Raw genomic sequence first — 23779 nt, 5'->3', positions numbered from 1 at the left:
AGGTCTAATTATTGGGTTGGCCAAAAAGTTCATCTGAGTCTTCCGTGAGACATTATGGAAAAACCCGAACGAACTTTTTGGCCAGCCCAGTATTTTAAAATGATGTCTAAATTTAATGTCTAAAACTGAAAAACCAAGAAATCACAGCATAAGCATGTTAGGTAGAAATTCAGTGATAAATATCAGAGGAAACAAAGTTTTGAATGTGGTTGTATCTGGGGAGCAGAAACTGGGGATGCAGAAGGCTGCTTGATGTTACTTGTCTGCTCTGGAGAAGGTGGGTGTAACAAATTTAAACATGGCCAAAAATTCTGGAGACTTCTCACTGAGAGGTGAGGATCTATGTCCCCTCATTTTGAGTCTGGGTGGGCTCAGTGTGTTTTAACCTGTAGAATACAGTGGAAACAACTAAGCCAATTTCTGGACTAGGCCTTAAGAGACTGGCAGCATCTGCTTCCTACTCCTGAAACCTATTTGCCATGCTGTGAGGAAACCAATGGACAGGCACTGAGTGAGCAGTCCATTTTAGAAATAGATCCTTTAGCCCCAGCTGGGCCACTCACATGATATTACACGGAGTAGAGATGAGCAGTCCCCACTGAGTCCTGACCAAGTTGCTTATTTGTGAGGAAAATGAACAACTGTTACTGGGATGGCTTGCTATGCAGCAATAGATAAGAAGGTATAAATATAATCAACATCAAGAGAAGGTGGAATATTTGGATTATTTATCCTCCTGAGTGGTGCTTTCTGTTTTACACAAAGTCTGAAGTCTTGGAAACACAGGAATCTCGAATGACTTTTCAACTACTTAGTTCCTTGGACTCTGTTTACTAAGCACCCACTTAGTGCTAGACATAGTTCTAGGCAGTGTGGACGTAACCATTAACAAACCAGGTGATATCCCAGCCCTCAAAGAGTTTATATTTGATCAAGATGTAAATCAATAAATACTTAATTTCAGATATACACAGTATGGCTCAATGATAATCCCTTGGGACTTTATATATAGCATAATTTTGTACAGAGCCCAGTTTGATAGAGGCTTATCTGTCTTGAATCCTAGCCACATTGATTTAATGAGGTATTAAGTCTGCTTCCCTATCTGGACCCAGGGTCCTGACTCCTAACTGTGACTACATATCTTTCAGACACTTGGATTTTTCAAAAGCCTGTAGTCTAATTAGAATTTTGAGATTTTGAATTTTGGCCTCAATTCATGGAGGCCAAGGACAGGAAAACGCTGCATTTGGCATCCTTTTCTGGTCCTCACAGAACTCTCCCATGATGCCGGTCTGAAATATCCTGCATTTCAGTTAGCTTATTCATCAAGACACAAGTACAGAACTCAAGGCTGATTTGTTTTCAACATCTTAAACAAAAACCACAAGATGGAGGTAAGGTGTATTTGATACAATCAGAAATATTTCAAGTATAATTCACACGAAACGTAACTTGGAAAATACAAGTGCTCTGATCCATATATTTTAAAAGGCTTTATGTAAACATTGTGTCAGAAGATAGCCATTAGTTATTGAAGATGGAGGGCAAAGAGATTATGTACGAAAAGTATTTTGAGGGACTATCTTGTGCTTCATTAAAAAAAAATGTTCAGGTTAATTATTTGAAGTAATTAGGAACAAATGAAGAGGAAATCTACAGGAAAAGAAAGCAACCAGAATGATATCCACCAGATAAGATTTTGGATATTCCTTCACTCTGAATTCTTCTTTGTCAGCTAAACTTATTTTCTAGATCACTCCAATTTCCACAGGTGAGCCTTGTTCACATTCAGTATCAAAACTAATGATGACATTTATTATTTTGGTTTCACTCTCCTTTTGGCATCTTTATGTTTCTTCCGACAGTCCTAGAAAAACATAAAACCAAAAGCCTTTGTTAAAAATAGTGGTAAATACTTTCCAAGGTGTTTAGTAACTATAAAGTAAAATTTAGGTTATTCAGTGTCAGGGTTGTAGAAGCCATTTTGGAAGTGCTCACTTGGAATGTACAGGGGATATTCAAACTTTTGGCTTTAAGTGTTTACAATGGAAACTGTAATTCAGTCTTTCAAAAGTCTTATGATTTCCTGCTACTTAATAAGCATGGCCAGAACTCGTTCCAGTCACTCAATGGGGCCACTCTTCAGTCTCCTTACTGCACCATGGGTTGAATGAATTAAACAACTTAAAACTTCTGTTCCAGCACTATCATTCTGAGCATTTAAGTCATGTTCTCAGTTATCTTAAGTTTCATGCCCTCCTATATTCTTACACCAGGCAAATATTAACACAAGATAACACCATATCTTTTAAATTAATATGGAGACAATTAATATGAAAATACAACTACTCACCATACGCAAGCTGTTTGTTCTGGCCTCCCAAGAATTCCTGCTAATATTACTTCCCACTCCTCTCCAGAATAAGTCAGAACCTAAAAGGGGAAAATAAAGAAGGACAAGACAGCCCATTAATATTAAAACAGACAATATTCTAGTGCTGGCATTATCAAGGTCTTCAATTCTAGTTAAGACCATTTCCCCCACCGCCCCCAGCCAATTTATGCTAATTTTCAAAAATATCTTGTTTTCTTTACAAAATGAAAATGTAGAACTGCAAGGATTTTACTGTTTATAAACCATTTACTACTATGTAACTTGGCTTCTGTTTGTGTTAGGCTTAAGAAATGAGTTCACTGGGCCTTCCCTGGTGGCGCAGTGGTTAAGAATCTGCCTGCCAATGCAGTGGACACAGGTTCGAGCCCTGGTCCGGGAAGATCCCACATGCCAAGGAGAAACTAAGCCTGTGCACCACAACTACTAAGCCTGTGCTCTGAAGCCTGTGAGCCACAACTACTGAGCCCACATGCTACAACTACTGAAGCCTGCGCGCCTAGAGCCAGTGCTCTGCAACAAGAGAAGCCACTGCAATGAGAGGCCCGCGCACTGCAACGAAGAGTAGCCCCCGCTCGCCGCAACTAGAGAAAGCCCGCGCACAGCAACAAAGACCCAATGCAGCCAAAAATAAATAAATAAAATATATTTTAAAAAAAAAAGAAATGAGTTCATCAACAGCCTCAGAGTTTTCATGTGAAATTTTTTTCTATTTTTTTTTTACTGAAGTATAGTTAATTCACAATGTTGTGTTGGTTTCAAGTGTACAGCAAAGTGATTCAGTTATATATTCTTTTTCAGATTCTTTTCCATTATAGGTTATTACAAGACATTGAGATAGTTCATGTGAACTTTTTAGGGTACTAAAGACTTAGGAGTTTTGTACGTCTAGTATCTCAGCAAACCCCTGGAACAAAACAAGCCCTTGTTGAGGTTAGTGAACAAGTGAGGGAGGTGGCGAGTGGGAGCTTTCAGTTTTCCAGAGCTTTGCAAGTCAACATGCATCTGTCTAACAGAGGGGGCTAAAGCACATGACATTGCAAAGGATCAGAATTTTTCCTAATCAGTTCTTACTTGGATGCATGTTAGTATATCAGAATGCGCTATGGTGAGAGCTGTACTATTACCTGTTCTATACCATTTAATCAAAACATTGACTTACCATGAAGTCTCTCATCATTCTTAGAGAAAAAGAAATATCTAGTGGTCTCTTTCTCGGGTAATGATACTTCTCTGAAGTGAGAGAGAAAGAGAGAGAGAATTGGCCACTTAATTTCAATATTTAAGAAATGTTTACACTGTAAGTATAAATGAACTATTCCTTAAATATATGTGCTTTGTGTTTTGCTCATTTTTCTTTCCTGAGTTAAAGTGATACCACCCTTTCTCTATTCAACATTCTTCTCTTCTACCTGAAAGTTTGGTAACGAAGACTTACTTAAGTACACGCTTTATCTTCCCTGTGTTGATTGTTGATATTCTCACCCCAGCATTGCTACCCAATTTGCCAGTGTTTCCCATGTGGTAGCAGCCAACGAGCTGAAGCATACTCTTTCCAGATCAAGGACTTCAGTGGCAAGTTTTCTTCCCCATGCACGTCATATCCCCCACCCAGTTTATCCAAATTTCAAGGAAAAGGAAACATGCTCCTAATTACAAAAAGGCTACAGAACTCTCTAAAGGAGCCAAAAAAAGAAAATTGTCTTGAGAAGCTAAGCTTAGATACTTCTATAACATTTCTAAAGCATGTCTAACTCAGATTTTATGAATTATGAAATAAACCTGCACAGAAACACACTACTTACCCAGGGCTGGGCTTTTTGTCATCTGTTTCTTCAGTAACATCTTCCTCTTCTGAACTGCTGTCTTGGAAACGAGGGTCTCCCTGCCAGGCAATCTTCCCAGGTTTCACTGCCTCAACTCTATAGGTCTCTATATCGTCATGACAATGAAAGATGACAGAATTGTAACCTAACAACCGATTATTTGTGGACACACTAATTGTTTACTTTCACCATGCACTCATATTTCTAAATTTCAAATACCTTAATCATTAATTCAAAATATGTAGTATCTTTTTAGATTTTCAAATATTGAGAGAAGCTATTATCATATTTTTGGGCATTGCTAGGGTGATCTGATAAGGAATATAGCAACACTATAAAAAGATATACAAACTAAAGGTTTATAAATGAGCAACGCTATTTAAAAGGAAAAAAAAAAAGCATGGCACCTGTGCTAGCAGGAGAAGCCTAAACTGTAACATGATGCAGTGAAACCAGGTTGCCTTCCTGCTTATTCATAAATGAGAAAAGGAACATATCTTTATATTTTCAATTCCCAAAGCCTCTTTCTAAAACTTCTGAAAAAGCTTCTGCTATAAGATGTGGGTGATCTCCTCACAAGTCCTCATAATTTCCTAAGTACACAAAACACATCTCCCAGGTTGCTGAGGTGTCTTAGTACTCACTTCAAGGCCAATTTCTCACACTTGGCTCTCAAAGTTAGAAGAATTAAAGACAGTATCTATATCATATCAACTCTGTTCAACAGTTTAGGACTGACCTTGGTACTCAAATGGACAACACAGGCAAGAGAATGAAGTAAGCAGAGCAATGATATATTGTGTCTTATTTAGAACAATTTTGGGAAAACTACTAAATTGCTATACCTCCTTTTGGAGCACTACAAAGCCGGCATTTAATACTCACCTGCTAAACACATGGATACTACTTTAACTGCTGATCTTTAAAGTAGAGCTTATTGTTAGCTGTGCATGTATTCTCCTGTATAGGTATATCTTGCTTTTTACAATGAACTTCCAGAAAAGCTACACTTCATCTTAAACACTAGGTGAGGAGCAACTTCCTAAGGAATAGGTGTTTTTAACTTTTAGACTATGTAGGACTTCAGAGGTAAACCTCCTGAAATGGAATGCCAAATTGTCTATACTGGTGCTGATACTTTTTTCTAGGTTCTGGCAAATCTCCAAGGATAAAGTTTGAAACAACTGGTGTATTGATGACATAGCATAATTGTATAGAGCCAGGGTTACCTATTTCTCCCCTTTCCCTACCATATAGCACTGGTTTTCCTGAAGTCATGGCTTCTCCAACTGCATCTAAGATACAAAGCTTTTTAAATATATGATTTCTTATACTTCTTCATGACTATTTCTACTCAGCATTAGAAGGGATGCTGCACATTATTCTCTGGCTTCCCTTCATATGGCAGCTATCTAGAAGTTTGCTTCCAAATGCAAAAACAATTTCTTAGTGTGTTAAACACAGCTCTAGGCACAGTACATTTATGGTCATGTAATGCTGACTGCAATACTGTTTATATAGATGGAAGAAAGAATCCTTTCTTCAGCTAATGTTAAATCATTACAGCTACAGTAGATTCAATCAATTAAGTTCAAACCGCTTTAAATGAAAACGTTTAAAAAAAAAAAGTACCTTCCTTTACATTTTTAGTGTGTGAATCAAAAAAGGAGAATGTGAACCCGCTGGGCTGTTCATCCCCAGTCATCAGAGCTGTAGGGTCCTGGACTACTTCGGCTTTCTCTCCATCAGAGTCCTCATTCCAAGGTGTGTTGTCTTCCTTTTCAATGGTATCTTTTGTAGTTTGGAATATTTGTTTTAAATCCATAGCAATGTTATAATACATTTCTTTAGATACCTCAGGTAGCTTCTCATCTTCCTCCCTTTTCTTCTTTCGTTTTGCTTTACTGCATTGACATATATAGAGATATGTGCATCACAAAAAAAGCCAGTTTTTGGAAAATTTCCAGAAATCAGGAAAAAAACACCTTGGATAACTTTAGTCCCATCCTTTCAACAACCAAGAGGATCTACATATAAAACTCATAAAGGCAGAACCTTAACCAAAAAGCTTTTTATAGACAAAACTATTTCAAACAGCTCCAAGTATTAAACAAGAATCATATTCTCCTATCTCTTATCCTCTGAACTACATTTCAGAAGTCACATCTAAGATATTAGCTATGAGTAAGAAAATCACTTAACTGCAATGGGCCTCAGTATCCTCATTTGTAAAATGAACCATGTTAAACCACATGACTTATAAGACTTTTTCAAATTCTAAAATTCTACGAGTTTTATGACACTGGCATTAAAGGATTTAGTCATAATTCTGTTTTAGAAACGCCTTATAAATGTGCTAAATCTAGTCTGTTTGGGAATGAAATTTTTCTATTACCATCAACCTGCTCTATATTTAGGAATATGTTTTTCTCTTTGATCTTAAACCAGAGTTATATGGCAGTCTCCAATATTGAGTTTTCAGTTAGTAAAAGATTAAAATCCTCTTTTCTATTAGAGTCTGCTCTATTTACTAGGCCAAATATTCTAACTATATTACCTAAAATAATAATGTCCTAAATGATCATCTTATTGGTAGAGACTATCTTACAGAGAGAAACTTTTTTTTTTTTTTTGGTGTTACGCGGGCCTCTCACTGTTGTGGCCTCTCCCGTTGCGGAGCACAGGCTCCGGACGCGCAGGCTCAGCGTCCATGGCTCACAGGCCCAGCCGCTCCATGGCATGTGGGATCTTCCCGGACCGGGGCACGAACCCGCGTCCCCTGCATCGGCAGGCGGACTCTCAACTACTGCGCCACTAGGGAAGCCCAACATCCTAGATTTTGAACTGACACTATAAAAAGGTGAGACTTCTGGGGAGTCTAGAGCAGGGTTGAGCATGTTCTGCATATGGCAGGAATATAAAACAATTTTCAACCAGAGGACAGGTTGTGGTAGTTTAAAATGTGTCCACAAATTTCTCAGTGCCTCTCTCTTCAGGAAGAAGTGCTTAATCTCCCCTTCCCCTATGAAAGTATGGGTTGGATTTAGTGACTTATTTCAAGAAAACTGAATAAGGCAGATGTGTCACTGTGTGACTTCTAAGACTATGTCATAAAATATACTGTGGCTTCCTCCTTCTATCTCTCTTTTGGGTCAGTGTTATGAGAACACTTAAGCAGCCTAATGGAGAAGCCAACAAGGTGAGGAACCGGCTAACAGCTATGTGAGTGAGACATCTTGGAAGTACATCGCGAGGATTAGTCAGGCCTTTGGAGACTGAAGCCCCAAGCAACATTTTGACTGCAAGCTCTCCAGAGACTACCCAGAATCACATTGCAATCTGGAATCCTACATTGCAGGGAACGTTTATATTAGTTCTACTTTGGTCTGGTATGTGATTCTTTTTAAAAGAAACCTTTAATTTTGGAATAATTTTAGATTTATAGAAAAACTGGAAACAGTGTTCCCAAATAACCTTCACCTAGTTTCCCCTCAAGGTAACATCTTACATAGATATGATACAATTGTCAAAACTAAAAGATTAACACTGGTACACTACTATTAACTAAACACAGACTCTGTTCCCAATTCACCAGTTTCTCTACAAGTGTCTTTTTTGTTCCAGGATCTAATTCAGGATACCACAGTGCCTTTAGTGATTTTAAATAGCAGGAAATCAAGAAATTAAATCAGGCAAAGTTACTGGTTGCTCCATATATTTGCCATATTTATCAAAAAAATATTTGCCACAGCATATCTATAAGAAATAGACGCTCCTACCACACTAGAGTAGTGCAGTGGATAGAATGGTTGCCTCCAGAAAGATATGTCCGGGCCCTAATTCCTGGAACGTGTGAATATTTCCTTATTTTGAAAAAAAGGTCTTTGTAATAAAGTTAGGGATTTTGCAATGAAGAGATTATCCAGGCAGACTCTAAATGGAATCACAAGTGTCCTTATAACAGACACAAAGATGAGAGACACATAGAAATGAGAAGCCCACGTGAAGATGGAGGCAGAGACTGGAATAATATAGTCACAAGCCAAGGAATACCAGATTGCTGGCAGTCACCTGAAGCTAAGAGAGAGGCACGAAATGGAGTTTTTTCCCCCTGAATCTCCAGAGGGAACACAGCTCTTCCAATAATCTGGATTTCAGACTCCCAGCCTCCAGAACTGTGAGAAAAATTTTTGTGTTTTTAAGTCACCAATCTGTTACAGAAGCCACAGGAAACTAATGTAGGTAGAAGACACCGACTAAAGAAGGGGCACATATCATTTCTATGCATGAAGATTCCTTTGCCAAAAGTAAGACTCTCTCCACCACATCAATAATTGCTCTCTTTCTCCCTTCCCTGTTCTTAAACTAAATACAATGGGGACCAATGGATGTGATAATGGTTACTATCTACTTTTCTCACTGTCTGAAATGAGATTAATTCATATGAACCTGCTACTAAAAGTAGTAGCTTAATATACCTTTCTTTTGGTTTATCATCTCTTTTTCTTTCATAAGTGGCATGGTCATGCCTTGTTGGATCATAACGTATGATGTCCCTATTAAAGAAAGGAGAGTGATAAGTTGGAAGAGACAATTCAGAATATTAATGCAAAAAACTAATAGCAAATTATAATGCAATACCAGGGCAATTCCACTTTTTGAGCAAGAAAAAGGCACATAATATCAAAGAAATGTATTAGGAGCTCCTCAGAAGCAATCATATTTTAAATTATCTAGTTTTGACTTCTTGTCCTGGATCTTTAAAAATGTTTAATATTATTTTAAACATACTAAAATATATATGGATAAAATGATATGCTATTGGGATTTGCATAAAATATTTCAGTGAGGCAAGTAGGGGGAAGTTAGTAAAGGTATCAAAGAGAAAACTGGTCACATGTTGGTGATTGTAGAAGCTGGTGATGGTACATAGGGGTTTCATTACACTAGTCTCTCTAAGTTATATGCTGGAAATTTTCCATAGTAAACAGTTACATTTATTAATATTTAAACAGTTGTCCAATTTTTTTTTTACTAATAATAAATACAGAAATAATTTAAGATTAGTTTCTTGAAGTGAATCACTAGGTCAAGGTAAGTACAATTTTAAGGGTCTGATACATGTTGCTAACTGCTCTCCCCAGGAAGTTTAAAATGGCCTCATTTTATGGCAAAGGAAAAGAGGGCAGAATGGGATGAAACATAAACCATACTTAAATTTCTTAGCAGCTACTGATTCTTTGCTTGTAGAACTGCTTAAGTTGATGTGCAAAACACTCTGCACAACATTCAGGGCTTTCAACTTTTCTGCAGCAAGCTCTTCTTCCTCAGCAGTTTTCTTTTCATTTATTTCTTAGAGGGAAGAGGATAATTAGTAATCTCTTGGCAAACATAACCTGAGAAGTCTCAATGATCAAATATTTATCAAGCACGTAAACATGTGCAAAGCACATTAAGATAGGAAGAAGAAAAGTTAAACCTTGTTTTGCTAACCTCCCTATCCCCAAGATCCCCAATGTCATAGTGAATCTAGAAACTGCATGACCAGCAAACAAAATTCCCATTTCTGTTTGTAATTATACAAATGAAATCTGAATTTAATGGCTTTCAGTGGCAAGTCTAAAAGTTTTTAAGGTAAAGATTGACAAATGTAATAGAGCAATATACTAACTATAAAATTAAAGTGATCAGAGATTCTTTGATTTTTTTAACTTTCTAAAAATTAATCTAAATTACATGTAAATCTAAACATGAAAAATAGTGAAAGATGCCAATTTTACTGACTATTAATATGATGTTAGTAGACAGTTACTTTAGCCTTTAGATTCAGTACTAAATATTGCAGGAAGAAAGCCTACACACAGGGCACTGTGGAAGCCTAGAAGCTTGTTATCCTTAGCTACTAGAAACAGACAAATATCAGAGAACAAAGTTAAACATTTAACAGCTAGTTTGGATTATAGATAGAAATACAAAAGAAGTCTAAGTAAGCCTTAAAGACCTTTTCAAATTATGGCAGGATATAAACAACCAAGTAACAGAAATAAACAGAATAAAATGCTGATTTGAATAGTTCTCTATAGAGATGACCCCAAAGTGTCTAAGGGTTCAAAAGAGGTAAAGATTATGTTCAATTGGATTAAGAAACGTTTTATAAACCAGGTGGAGTCTAAGGTAGGAAAGACAAGTAGATCCCCTGAGGAGGGAGGAGTGCATGCCAGGCAAGTGAAAAAATGAACACATACATTGAAATAAGAAAGTTCAAAGAGTTTACATTGCATTAGGTTAAACCATATGAAACTGCTAATATTCAACAATTTTTGACTTCAAAAAATGGTACTTTCAATTTTACCCTAATACTGACCATTAGGAAAAAGAACACAATGCTAGAAAGGGCTTAAGGTATTTGTAGACTGGCTGCGAGGTATTTGTAGGCTGTTTATCGCAGGACAGTCTTTGTGCAACTCACAAAAAATTCAGTCTCAAAAGTTGGGAAGGAAAGAAACAAAAGACAGAGATTCTGTGTCTGACTGCCCTAAGAATGGAAGTACCATCAACAGAAACAGAAGGGTCCAGAGCACCTGAGAGAGAGTAAATTCAGTTTGGGATCTGCTGCGTTTTAACACGCGTTCAGGGACGCCTGTGAGAAATATCCATCAGGCATTGAGAAAAGAATAATTGGGAGCTCAGCAGGATAGTCAGGAGCAAAGATGATCCAGATTTGGAAAATATTCACGCACAAAAGAAGGTTAAAGCCACAGGGACTTACAGAACCTTTACATATCTAAAGGCAAAGGGAAAATTAGGAACCAAGAATTAAGAAGAAAATAAGGAAGTTATAGTGCAATGGAAGCTAAGGGAAGAGAACAGTTCAAGAAGGATGATTAACAGTGACAAATGGTACGGGCAGGCTGAAGAAGCTTGGGAAGGTGTCACTGCATCTGGTGAACCAGATAGTATGTGCAGGGAACGCATACTGAAGAGTTGTAAAGAGACAGACAAAAGTGGCAGAAGTTAGAAAGTAAACTCTATGTATAGCTTCTAGGCTATTCCCAAGGTTCTGTCCATTCCTGTTTTCAACATGGAATTTTGAGTGAGAAGCTCTGAAACATAATTTGCTGTGGATCCTGGAGAACTTACTCTCTGAACACTTGTTTTCAGAAATGTACAATATACACAATAATCACTTCAAAGAATCAAGAGCATCATTTCCAGAGGTTGTATTTTCAATAAAAAGCCAACTGCTTCTAAATTAGTGCAATTTATTTTTTCATTTCAGGTTTAGAACTGAAAAAAGATGGGAGTGGCAACTTGAAAACTGGCAGGGTTGAAGAAATGGCTTTTTGAACCTATGAGACCTATGTCTGTAGAAAGAGGGAAGAGATAGAAAAAAGGGAAAGTATGAAGATGCGCATAAGAAAGGAGGTTAAAAGGAGGTATGAATGAGGAAGATTAAGATGCAGATTAGATTAACGCACGAAGAGGAAAAAAGTTAAGGACAGAGTAGTTCTGAGATTGGAAAGGAAAGCAGGGAGCTCACTTGAGGTGGCCATCCTCAAGTGAGGATGGTAGGAGGTAAGGTCTTTTGCAAAGGATAAGAGTAGAAGATCTTGTAGAGAAAGTTTGGAACCACTGGTGTAGAAAATGGTATAGGAAGTAAGAGCAGAATCAGGATGCTTCTGGTAGCATCACTGCTGTTAGATATATTCACGTGGGATGAATCTACGTAGAGTGACATTCAATGGTACATTGTTTTTAAAAACCTGCACCCAGCATGCATGCTGGAAGATAAACACTTCCTTTAAGTAAGCCAAGCGTGATGTAACTGTCTTCCACAGCCTCACCAGGACCTGATCTACTGCCAGGTAGGGTCCTTGCCTTCTCTCTAATGCCAGGAACAGGATGATAGAAGATGGCACCTTTGGTGGATGCTAACTATTCCTGTCTTTTCTGGCAGCTTCAGGTAATTAAAATTTTATAAATAAATTAATATGTACAAACAAACTCAAGAAGTATTGAGTAAGCTAACTATTGGATTACAAGCTCCACAATTCAGTGTCTTGGGGTACAGAGTTTCTCTATGTGTTAAGTGAAGAAGCTAGACTACATGACTTCTCAAGGTCCCCCAGCTCTGACATCAGGACTGTTTGTTTGGACAATAAGGCATTTACCTTCCTGTTCCTCTTCACTATCACTTTCTAGAAATCGGGAGTCCATGCGAAATCTGTCATCAGTGCCAAAGTGAGACTGCAAATCCATGAGCTATAAGACAAAACACAAAGACAACTGACAGCCATGTTCCCAAGAAATTACTTATAAACAAGACCTTCTAAGTATACCTCCATGCCATGAAATTCACTACATTAATATTTGCATAAACTCACCTACCCATGAACCAATCAGAGAGGGTCATGGAGGACTCACTATCAAAATAAACACCTTAACACTGGAGTGTGGGTCAAGGTCTGCCTGCACTAATCTAGATTTAAGGACTATGTCGAAAAATAAGGACATGTTGCAAGTTTTATTATTTTCAGTCTTCACTAACCTTCTGTCCAGCTCTGCCCTCAAACTGAGGTTTAATTCTGAACCTGTTACTGTCATCTTCAGAACCAGATTCCTCATCATCGCTGCTGTCAAAGAGCTTCCCAGAGGCTCCACCCATGGACTCCTGTTACATAGGTAAAGACAGAAATGTTTATTAATAACCAAGACAGCATTTCCTTCATTACGTAATCTTCCTCCTCACATGTATGGAACAACAACCCACATGCATCTCCCAGGAAAGACTGGATGGTGGTTAGAATGGAAACTTCTGACTCAGTGATATCTACTTGGCCCCTTGGGTCACTAAATCCAGAGGCTCCTAATGCAGCCTGGAATGGGGGGGAGTTATTAAATGTGTGAACACCTTCTGCAGGGTTTCACTAATATTGATGTCACTTTGCAGATGATGTGGAGGATAGATTTATGTGGGAGAAAATCTCTAAGGCCCCTGTGGTATCCATGCGTGATGGTCAGGGGAGCCCTGGGTTTCATTGTGGCTCCCAGAGGATTTTATGTTGAGCCCAGCAGTTGTATGCAAGTCTTGGTATGCAACATGCAGAAATGGATCTGCAAAAGTATAGGAATGCCCACCCTAAATTTCTTACTTTTACTGGTTCCTCTCCTGGATGGTTATGCTCCTGAGTGGATGTCTCCTCTGTTTCACTTTCACTGTTGGAACCAAAGATGATGTGCGTTGGCTTGTCCTCTGAATAACCATCCTAGAGTGGGCATCAAAAGCATTACCCTTAAGACAACCGCTTATCTCCTTCCCCTAGCAAGTCTATTTCTGACCCTATTTCCTTATCTAGTGAATGCTGCCATCATCCTAAGATAGAAACTTCTCTCTCTCCATTGCCAGTTTATCACCAAGTCCCATCAGTTGGACCGTCTTGCTATTTTAAAAATATATTCCCACTGTCACTGCCTTGGTTCTGGCTCAAGACCTCCCAAAGGCTGTCTGTCCCATTTGATTTGTTGTTCTCATCATGTCCTGAACCATCTTTCCCAAACAGAAGTTGGCAAACTTTTTCTGTCAAGGGCCAGAGAGTAAATATTTTAGGCTTTGCAAGCCACATATAGTTTTGGTTCTGTATCCTTCTTTTTTAAACCCTTTAAAAATGTAGAAACCATTCTTAGCTTGGAGGCTCTTCCAAAATACGCCATGGGCTAGTGGCTTGTGAGCTCTAGTTTGCCAACTCCTGTTCCAATATATACATAACTAATCTCCATTCCCTTGCTTCAAGTTCTTTAGTCTTTTCACAGCCTTGAGAATAAAGTCCAACCCCTGTAGCCTCTTCACACCTCACCCCTACTTATCTCTCTCATCTCATTTCTCACCATCTTGTACTCTATACATTTGATCACACTGATTGCAAATATTCACTTTTGTACAAACTGTTCCTTTATCTTGGAATGCCTTTCCTCTCTCTTTGTACCCTTTTACCTCTGCCAGACCAATTCCTACTGATCCTTTCACACTAGATTCAGTTCAGCTGAGGAAGTGCCGGCTCCCCACCCCCCTCTGCCCCACCACTGCCAACAAATTAGTATCAGTGTGCTGTCAGAGCACACAGGCGTACTTCTTTCTCATCCCATGGAACTGAACTGTGACCTTCTGTCCACCACACTGTAAGCCAATACCAACCACCTAACAGTGATCCTCTCTGTAAATCTAGCACTTGCTGTGAAGGCCTGGAATTTCATAGGTAATTAACAATTGTTGAAAGAATGAATAAAGACTCATTACAGTAAATCTTGGTAAGATATGAATCACTTGGCAAGTGATTTATATGTAAATTCAGACATATTAGGACATATCACTTAACTATATCAGTTACAGCTTCTAAAGCGATATCCGGATATACTAAAGATACAAGGACACAAAACACAAACATTCAGCTCTAAAGGAGCCTGCTTACCTTCGTAGGAAAGAAAGGTTGGACTTGGAAACAAGTTCTTGTTAAATCCCTAGACTGAAAATATACTCACCAAATTTGCCAGAGCATTGTGAACCAACTTCTTTTGTACTTCTTTTGCTTTCTGCCTTGCCTCTAAGGCTGCCAAACGCTTCTGATTATCTTCAGCGTGCTTATCCTTAGCACTAACATCTGATGAACTATTAACAGAAAGTGGGAAGTCAGTTTTGCTTCCCTGAGGGTCTCTCCTGGAGGAGACCTCTGGTGATTTCTCAGGGGCCTTGTGGCTGCACAGATCAGGCCTCTTTTTGGAGCTCTCTCCTGACTTTCCAGTCCTGTGGCAACAGTCTTCATCAAAGCCTCTCCTGAGAGTCTTGGCACCAAGACTCAAAGATTTCTTATCTTTTAGTGGCAATAGACTAGAAATAGGATTTCCATTTCCCTTTTCTGAACTGCTAGGGAAAACCACCTTGTGAGCCTGGCTCTCAAAAGTAGACTGTCTCTTTTGAGGCTGAATTTGGTTTGAGTCACTTGCCTTCTTTGCATGTTGGGAAAGAGTCAGTTTACTTGATGGGCTATTAGCATACAAGGACCATTTTTTCATGGACATGCTCCTGGGATCCTCAAGTTTCAAGGATTTATGATCTTTATTAATATTGTTAGAGGCAACACTCTCTTTCAAGGATTTTTTCACTGTTTCCTTTCCATAGAGACAGCCTACTCCCTTGAAAGCCTGGAATTTTGGCTTTAAGGTATTTTCCTTTGGTTCCTGTTTTCCATGTGTGTTCTCTTTTCCTTCTAAAAGGGAAGCCACAATCTCCTCAGGATGAATACACTGTTGGCCTTTGTGGAGGCCACCTGGAGTTCTGTGGCTCTTGGAGGCCCTGTCAGACTTGGCAGTGGTTTTCCGGCCATTGCTCTCAGTATCTTCTTTTGGCGCCTCCTGGTTACTGCCAGCCAACTGTTCCAGATCAGCTAAAGTTAGATTCATATGGAGACAGTTTTTCATCATGGTGTTATACTCCTTATCTCCTTCAGACTCGGCTGATTCTGATACAGAATCAGCATCTTCACTGCTACTGGACTCAATCGGAGATTCACAACTGAGAGGCTTAATTCTGTGACTGAGGGCTGTCTCTTTATTTTTTCTTTTTTGTACTTTAATACAATCAACAGAAAGATCACACTTTTTTCTATTTTTCAAATAAGTTTTCTTGTGCATATACTTTTCTGTTTGTGAAAGTTCTACACTGTGTTTGATCTTATCAGAATTTTTCTTCATTGCAATGATTTCATCTGTATCTCCTGAATCAGAGTCACAATCATTTCCCATAACATTATCTTCACTACTGAGGCAAAAGACATTATTTTTGATGCCTAAACCTGTTGAAGTATGAAATTTGTGAAAATGTGATTTAAAATCATCTCTTACAACTTCAAAGGGATCATTTTCAGATCCATTTATTGAGGACCATGTAGTTTTCTCTAGGTTTTCCTCTCTTGCAATCATTAGTCTTAATTCATCTTCAGAATCAATATCATCATCAGACATGCTATTTCTCTTTTTGGTAGTTTCTAAGTCAGAAGTCTGAAAAAATACGTTTTTAAGTTTCTGACTATCAGAATCAGGTACACAGGGTGATTTAGGAGTAATGGAATTATGAGGTGTATTTTGTGCAGCCTGTTGTTGTATTAAATGTGGGCTCTCCATTATGCTACTAGGTTTTGGTCTCAAAGCCAGAGATGCAGTGGAACCCTCGTTCTTCTGCACTTTTATTATCTTCTTGGCAGGGCTGTGAAAGTCAGAGAATTCTCCTCGTCGTTTCTTACTCACAGGATCATTCCCTCCTTCCAATTCCCAAGTGAGGCTGGATATAGGGATAGCATTTGTGAAATCCTCCCCTATTTTCTTTAGGTTGTGGCAGTATTTTGAGGGATCATACTTTATGATGTCACCAACAGTCAAGGAAGAAAACAAAGGCACTAGGTTTTAGAAAAACCTATCAAACTGGTAAAGCAAAAAGAATACTGTTTAATCTTGAGCAAGTCATTGACTCATTTTACCCTCAGTTTCCTATCAAACAAAATAAGGACTTAATTAGGTGACTCAGGGTCTTTGGAACTGACATGTCCATGGCATGTCCAGAGTGAAAACCAAGAACCATCACTATTAATTGGCAGAAATTACTTGGGCTGCATGTGTATATCACAGCAAACCGATTCAGATTATATTCTAGGTACAAGAGGCCACAAGACTTTTCTATAAATCTGAGAAGTCTATCCACTGAGCTAATACCATAAAGCGGAGTATAGAGAGGAACCCAGAGCGGGCACAGCTAGATACTATACTAAGTGTTGGTATCTCAAACTTGAGACTCAAAGATTCTCAAACTTTTTGGCCATTTCTGTTTTCTCAATGCTGCCTCATCCTAGATCTGATTCTCTTAGTTCAATGACATCCATTTCACATTTTACTCGCTCTCTGCATTTTATAGGTCTTTCTTAGAAGGCTAATAATTCTTTATCAGGTCTTCGTTGCTGACATTGTCCAGAAAGATTCTAGTTAATGTCACTGTGCTGTAGTGACAGCTGGCATTTGCTGATTTCCTAAAACATATGAATAAACAAGTATAAGTTGCTTTAATCTATCACTACTGAAAAGTCCTTTTGTTCATTTAGTGACTACTGAATACATGGACAATTATATATGAGGTATGCCAAACAGTGTCTATTGTCTCTTGGCTTTACACTGTCCTTCCAAATCCTCCTCTTTGCTGTCAGTGGTACCATTGGTGGGAAGCTGGAAGGTGAAGAAGAAAGAAGTATTTCCCTGACTTTAGTGCCACTGGCAGGGACAGCAGAACCAGCAGCTGTGGCCAGGGCTCCAGGGGCCTCAATAGCCATGAACAGTGAGGACACACCTCTGTTTGAAATACCTGAAATTGCTTCTGCTTCCCATGACACACAGGGTTAGAGCTAAAAGAATACAAAAAACACCCTCTGCCCAGAAGTCCATGACACTAGGAATTCAAGGTCTTAGACAATCTGACCTCATTTCCTCAGGGGAATGGGCATCTGAATTTGCTCATACTGGGTTCCATACTATTTCTCCATCCACCATTCTTCTGCCTGTCTACACATTTCTACCTACTATTTTCCTCTCTCCTAGACTCCTTCCTATCTCTTTTCTATTAATGTGAAACTTATCCTACTTCCTCTAAAGGCTTCTTTAATGATTGTGCTGTGTTCCCTTGTCCTTCTTTAGCTCCTCTGGCAATGGCTTTGAATCCATGTCAAACAAGAAGAATGAGGTATAAATTAGTAAGTCAACGTGCTTCTTTAACAATCATCATTTGCATCACTTGCATAAAACCTAATTACATTCTCTCATTATCCACTAATTGTTTCATACATGTAGGTAGGTGGGTATTACCTTACTTAGAAATTGGGAACATAAAAACTGTTACACAAACATCTAAAGATTTACTGACAGAGGCAGTGAAATTCTAAAGGTATGAAGTAAACTTTTGCAAATATCCACATCGTAGTAAACAATAATTTCTCTGAAAGGCCAATTGCTAAGGATATTTTACGTTTATGTTGATTCCTTAGGTGAAGGACAGGTAAGACTCTTCCAAATTTACTCACAACCCAATTCTAAAAGAAAAAAAAAAAAAGAATACATTTACTATACTTGTCACAAATGGAAAAGATTAACCACACTGAATAAATGTCATTTAAAAATATTTGAACTCATAGTGGACCACGATTACTGTTGGGTTTAGTTTTCTGATAATGAAACACAAGTGCTCAAAAAAGTGTATCAGGAAAGGAAAAAGAAAGAAGGAAAATTGGGGCAGTTATTGATCCCATATAAACCATGTAGGATGCTACACAAATAACAGCCATTAAAAAGGCAAACGTCGGACCTGCCTGCACTCTTCACCACCTATGCCCCCTGGGAGACCTGCCTCCACTTGGGTTTTGATTTCTCTTTCTAAAATGGGGGAAAACTGTGCTTTCCCAAGAGTTGTAAATGCACTTGAAGACCATAAAGCACTATCTATGTTAACTGCTTCAAAGCAAGAGAAAAAAGCAGTTGCTTTAAAACATGATGCTCATGGTCACCTGGTGTCAGGAATTGGTTCCTGAGCTATTCAGGCTACCAGAGGAGACTCACTTTGTGCCCTGGTACTTCTGTCCCTGGCACAGCTTTCACATGGAAATCCACCACTCCCATTTTTTCTAACAAGTTGGTGTTGCTTGTTGTTGATTTTCCTTTCTTTGCTTTTGCTTCTTTTCTCTCCTGGGCCAATCTGAATCAAACAGAAAATATAAATAAGAGTTAAAATAACGAACCACACTATTAACAGTGCTTCTGTTTTGTTTTTTAATACTGTAAAGCTGTTTAACTTTATAGAGATCATTTAGGGTCTCTCAGTTTTTCCCTTTCAACTTATGTACTTTTGGCATTTTATCTATCCTTAATCTTTTCACTCTTATGAGGAAGAGGTGTCTTTCAGAGACTAATATGCTAAGTCTTGAATATTTCTACTCTCACAACAAAGAGAATGCAGAACGCCAACTCAACCTACCAGTTCAAACTCCGCCACCTTATACAGGCCTGGTCAACTGTGCTGACCAATTCTCATTGGCCTCTTTGCCTCTGGTCTGTGTCCCTTACATTCCAACTTCCAAGATTCATGCTCCCCAGGCACAACTGCATAGACACTCCAAGGCAGCAGCACTGTGTGCTCACCTGCTCAGGACTAGGGCCCCGGTTCCTGCATATAATAGGCAGCAAAGTGCTGCTGAATGAAAATCTCATCATTATCCTGTTCACATAGACCCCCAGCTGAAGAACAAAATCAAATTCTCATCTTCGTCACCAGACCACTCCCTCAAAACTTGGTTTAGACCTTATTTTTCCTTGTGGCATTTCTTTGGCCCAGAACAATCTTAAAACGCTCTGGGTCACTCCATGTGTACATTCCTAAAATATCTCCTATTTTGGAAGCACCCAATCTCATACAATCTTTTCTCCCTAAGAATACTTTTAGGATTTAAAATGCTTTAAAAGTTTTTACATTGCCTTGTTCTTAAATCACATGCATAATTAATCTTATGCCTCTCATACAGGGATTTCCTATTATCTTTATGTTTTTGTATGACACTTTCATTAACAGCCTAAAGTCAACTTAAGCAATTTGGTACTGTCTATTAAAATTTTAAATGTGCATAACTATATGACATAGCAACTCCTTTTGTTGACATAAACCCCAGAGGGACCATCCTCAAGAGTCTTATCAAGAGGAAGTGGAAATGGTCTAAATGTCTATGAGTGGGGGATGACTGACTACACTGTGGCACAGCCATTTTCTAAAATAGTACTAAACACTCATTATAAGAAGGGGGAAGACCTACATCATCACATAAGGTTGTGTTTAAAAAGCTGAAATAAGTATATATTTTTATGGGTTAAAATATACGTATACAGGAGCATTACATTATCTTCTTTGGTGGGGTCTGGGGGTCACAGGGAGTCACAGTTAAGAAGGATTTTAGCTCTACTTGTAATGCATATATTTGCTAAAACTGTAATAATACATTATTTGATAGTTTCAAATCAATTAAGTGAACATATAAAACCACTTACAATATAAAAAACATTGGGTCAAATCACGGAGAGCAAATCTTACCTGTGCAAAAAACTTTCCTTTGCTAGCTGAATTTGTAGAGTTCCACCTTTCCATTTTGTTTTATTTAAAACAGACATACCTATAAAGCAAAGAATTAGTACCCAAGTACATGGCAATGCAAAAATATATTTCAGCATGTGCTTTTACTAATTAGTTAGTACCAAAAAAAAGAAAACCTGCTTATCACAAAGACACAGAGGAAATAGAATAAAGAAAATGAGACCTGGAAGGAGAAGGCTTAGGTCCCATTCTCATCTTGACCACTTATTAGATCTTTACACTCCCTACCTCCCCGTGTAATTGAAAGATTTGAATGAGGCAAACGTGTAAACCATAAAGCAAAATTTGTCATTTGTTTATAAAGTAATGTCAGGAATCTGTGGCGAATGGCTGGTATTTATTTAACATTTCATTGTTATTTCCCACACTAAAACTATAAAACATTAATGTAATTTTCTTAGAGTGAATCAGAGGACACTGGAATCCTGCAGCACCTCACTTTTATTTATCACCTCATACTAATTATCACTGTGAAACTTGCAAACATATTAGCTGCAAGCAACTAAACTGTGTTTAAACTACTGTGCCCTAGTAGTTGATTTTTCTCAACATCTGCTATTAGCTTCCTTAATAATTACCACTAACAGAAATATCAATGAGGTAGGTACTATGCTAAGCACAAAGATATTATTCAACTTAATCTTCACAGTAGTATTATGAGATAAGCAGTATCTTGGTTATACATCAGATAAGCAAACCGGGTCTTCTAGTTTAAATAAACTGCTAGGTCACACAGCAGAACTGATGTGTTCTTAACTGCAACATATTTGTTATATCTATTTCCTAACTGAACGAATCAATTTTTTGCAAATGAAATTACAAAAGGTCAATGGCCCTCTTTCTCTATTAGCATGTTTCCTGCTCAGTGTCTTTTGACTTTTCAGTCTCCAAATAATTAGAATGCATTACTACATCAGTGGAAGTATGAATTATCTCCCCCTCTTTATTCATTGAAGGTCACAGGTGGCCCTCAGCTTTACTAAACTTATCAATGGAGACTTCATAATTTCAAGGATATGATCTTATAAGGGCATATTCTAAACCTCTCTCCTAACAGCACTCAATAAGAAGAATTAGTTGCCTGAGAAATGAACACACTGGGGAGGTGGGTATTTCATAATATCCAGTGGGATATGTGTAACAGGCAGTTTCTATTAAAGTGTGGTTCCTTATCCAAATTATTTGGGAATGCCATTTTTGAGCAAACTCACAGGCAATGTGCTACCATATGTCATTCATTATGGAATGAACCTAGACCTCCTGAATTGTAGGATATGGAAATTCTCTTGATCGTGGTTGTCCCTCAGGATGAGTTGAAGGTGGATGTTTAGATTTAGAACAAAAGTTATTCCAAATTACATGGTGACATGGACTGGTAAATAGTATAGAAAACATTCATTACATTTTTTCAGGTCTGCTTCTGCTACTCTGATGTTGACATATGCAAAGACTTTCTGTGGGTTTCCTAAAAAAAAAAAAAAAAAAAATTAAATTCGTATGCAGAGAACAATGTAAACATTATTAAGTTTCTAAATTTAAAAAAGAGCTCTTAGAAACGTACTCTTTCAAAGGAAAACCTTGTTTATTTATCATTGGATACAAAGATTGCATTTTTTTTTTAAAGCATGATTATCTAAATATTCCAAAAGAAAATACGTAAGAGAAAAATGTCAAGTACTCAGTTAAGGAAACACTTTGCATGTTTGTATGTTAGTGATATTCTACTTAACAGGACCCTACTAATTATTAGAATTTTAGCTCTGAAAACTGAAAGCTATATGTTTCAGAAATTGGATGTTTGGAAATTCCCTGGCAGTCCAGTGGTTAGGACTCTGTGCTTTCACTGCTGAGAGTCTGGGTTCAATCTCTGGTTGGAGAACTAAGATCCCAGCAAGCCGTACGGCCCAAAAAAAAAAACCCCACAAAAACAAAAACCGGATGTTTGGGAATTTAGAAATTTTTGATTTCAGAAACGTAATTCTGGGCAAGTTCCAGGTCACACATAACACCTACAGAGCATAGGAGGGGGAGGGATGGGAGGTGGGGGGTTACTACAACAGTATCATGTAATGAGATGCATATCACTTTCAGTGTTCAGGGCTAACATTCATCTCTTGGGTTCCTTTATTTTGTGATACTTGACTTCAGTTATATTTGCCTTTAACTACCCATGAAGAACTATAAATTTACCTTGGTCATCTTTCCGAGTGATGATTTCCACATCAGAAACTTCTCCAAATCTGCTGAACTGATTTTGTAGGTCTGCCTCAGAAATATTCTGGCCAAGGCCACCCACAAAAAGGCGCTTCGTTTCTCTGTTGGCTTTCATCAAGGCTGGGCATACACTCAAGTATTTCTAGTGGAAAAAATAATTATCTACAGAGAAGAGCTCTTTCCCTTAAATCTTCTCAAATCTAAACAAAACAAAACAAAACTTCTTCGTGAATGCATTTTGGAACAGCACCTCTACACACAGACACAGGTACAGGCACATACTTTCCCTCTAAATGACCACAATATTATACTCTACTCCTCCCGATTTTACTTATCCATATTGTTAGGTGTTTTCCCTTCATTCATTCACTTTAACAAATGCTGACAGAAATGGGATGGGACACGTTAGCACACGGAAAGATAAAAGGCTCTCAATCCTCAAGCTCCTCACAGTCACATGAGAAGTAAGCAAATGCTGCAATTACAATACTATGTCACAACAGAAATATCTACAAAGTGCTGTTCAGGCATAAAAAGAGCAACTGATATCATGGCTAATACAGACTTTTTAAAAAACACTATGTGCCAGCGTTGTACAAAATAGTTTGCAGGCATCTTTTTTCAGATTAGCAGGAGAGGTTAAGTCACTTTCCCAAAGCCATTCAGAGAATTAGCGGTGAAGCCAAGATTATAACCCAAATCTAATTTCAGAAACTGTAATTCTTTATACTAGGGAGATTGTTGGATTAGAAGGGACTCAGGAAAACTCTTCCAGAGGTACTGAGATTTGCGGCTTTTCATGAGATCTCTAATCTCGTTTAGCACCCGGCTAGCGCTCAGCTCCCAGACTCCTCCCACGCGCGACCCCAAAACAGCGCCAAAAGCCCTGAGCATCGCTCCTGATCTAGGCGTGAGCCACGGCCTACATCTTCCTGGTAGCTTCCTCCGCCCCCAACCTACCCACCCTAGCCGTCTTCCTCTGAGAAGACTCAAAGACGAGAAGGGAGAAGGTAGGCCAGTTGACCTCGGCACATCCCATGCCCCAAACCGACTCCTCACCACTTCGTTTTTTACATCCCGCGCAGTTTAGGGCCGTAACTTCTGGTCACGTGTCCCAACAAG

At 38.4% G+C, this 23779-nt stretch overlaps 1 protein-coding gene across 5 annotated transcripts; it reads right to left on the bottom strand.

Moving 5' to 3' along the window:
• Positions 1-1407: 1407 nt before the first annotated feature.
• Positions 1408-23779, bottom strand: NOL8 (nucleolar protein 8). 5 transcript variants are annotated; one of them, XM_082655803.1, is made up of 17 exons: positions 23717-23779; positions 22634-22857; positions 21846-21908; positions 20384-20462; positions 18865-19000; positions 18273-18341; positions 14758-16635; positions 13374-13487; positions 12770-12892; positions 12393-12483; positions 9435-9573; positions 8700-8777; positions 5854-6125; positions 4201-4327; positions 3558-3628; positions 2357-2436; positions 1408-1870 (listed from the first exon to the last, which is right to left on the bottom strand). In XM_082655803.1, exons 2-17 carry the CDS (start codon positions 22770-22772, stop codon positions 1820-1822), a joined length of 3510 nt encoding a protein of 1169 aa, XP_082511929.1. In that variant the 5' UTR covers positions 22773-22857; positions 23717-23779; the 3' UTR covers positions 1408-1819. The 5 variants fall into 5 exon arrangements, with proteins under 5 accessions (XP_082511929.1, XP_082511931.1, XP_082511927.1 ...); XM_082655805.1 differs by having other exon boundaries at positions 22634-22799; positions 23618-23743; XM_082655801.1 differs by having other exon boundaries at positions 22634-22799; positions 23622-23743.

This window comes from Grampus griseus, assembly GCF_964374135.1.
Source record: "Grampus griseus genome assembly, chromosome: 6".
In the NCBI taxonomy this organism is placed as follows: Eukaryota; Metazoa; Chordata; class Mammalia; order Artiodactyla; family Delphinidae; genus Grampus; species Grampus griseus.
Note: the sequence above shows the minus strand (reverse complement) of the source record. Positions and strands in the feature narration are given on the sequence as shown.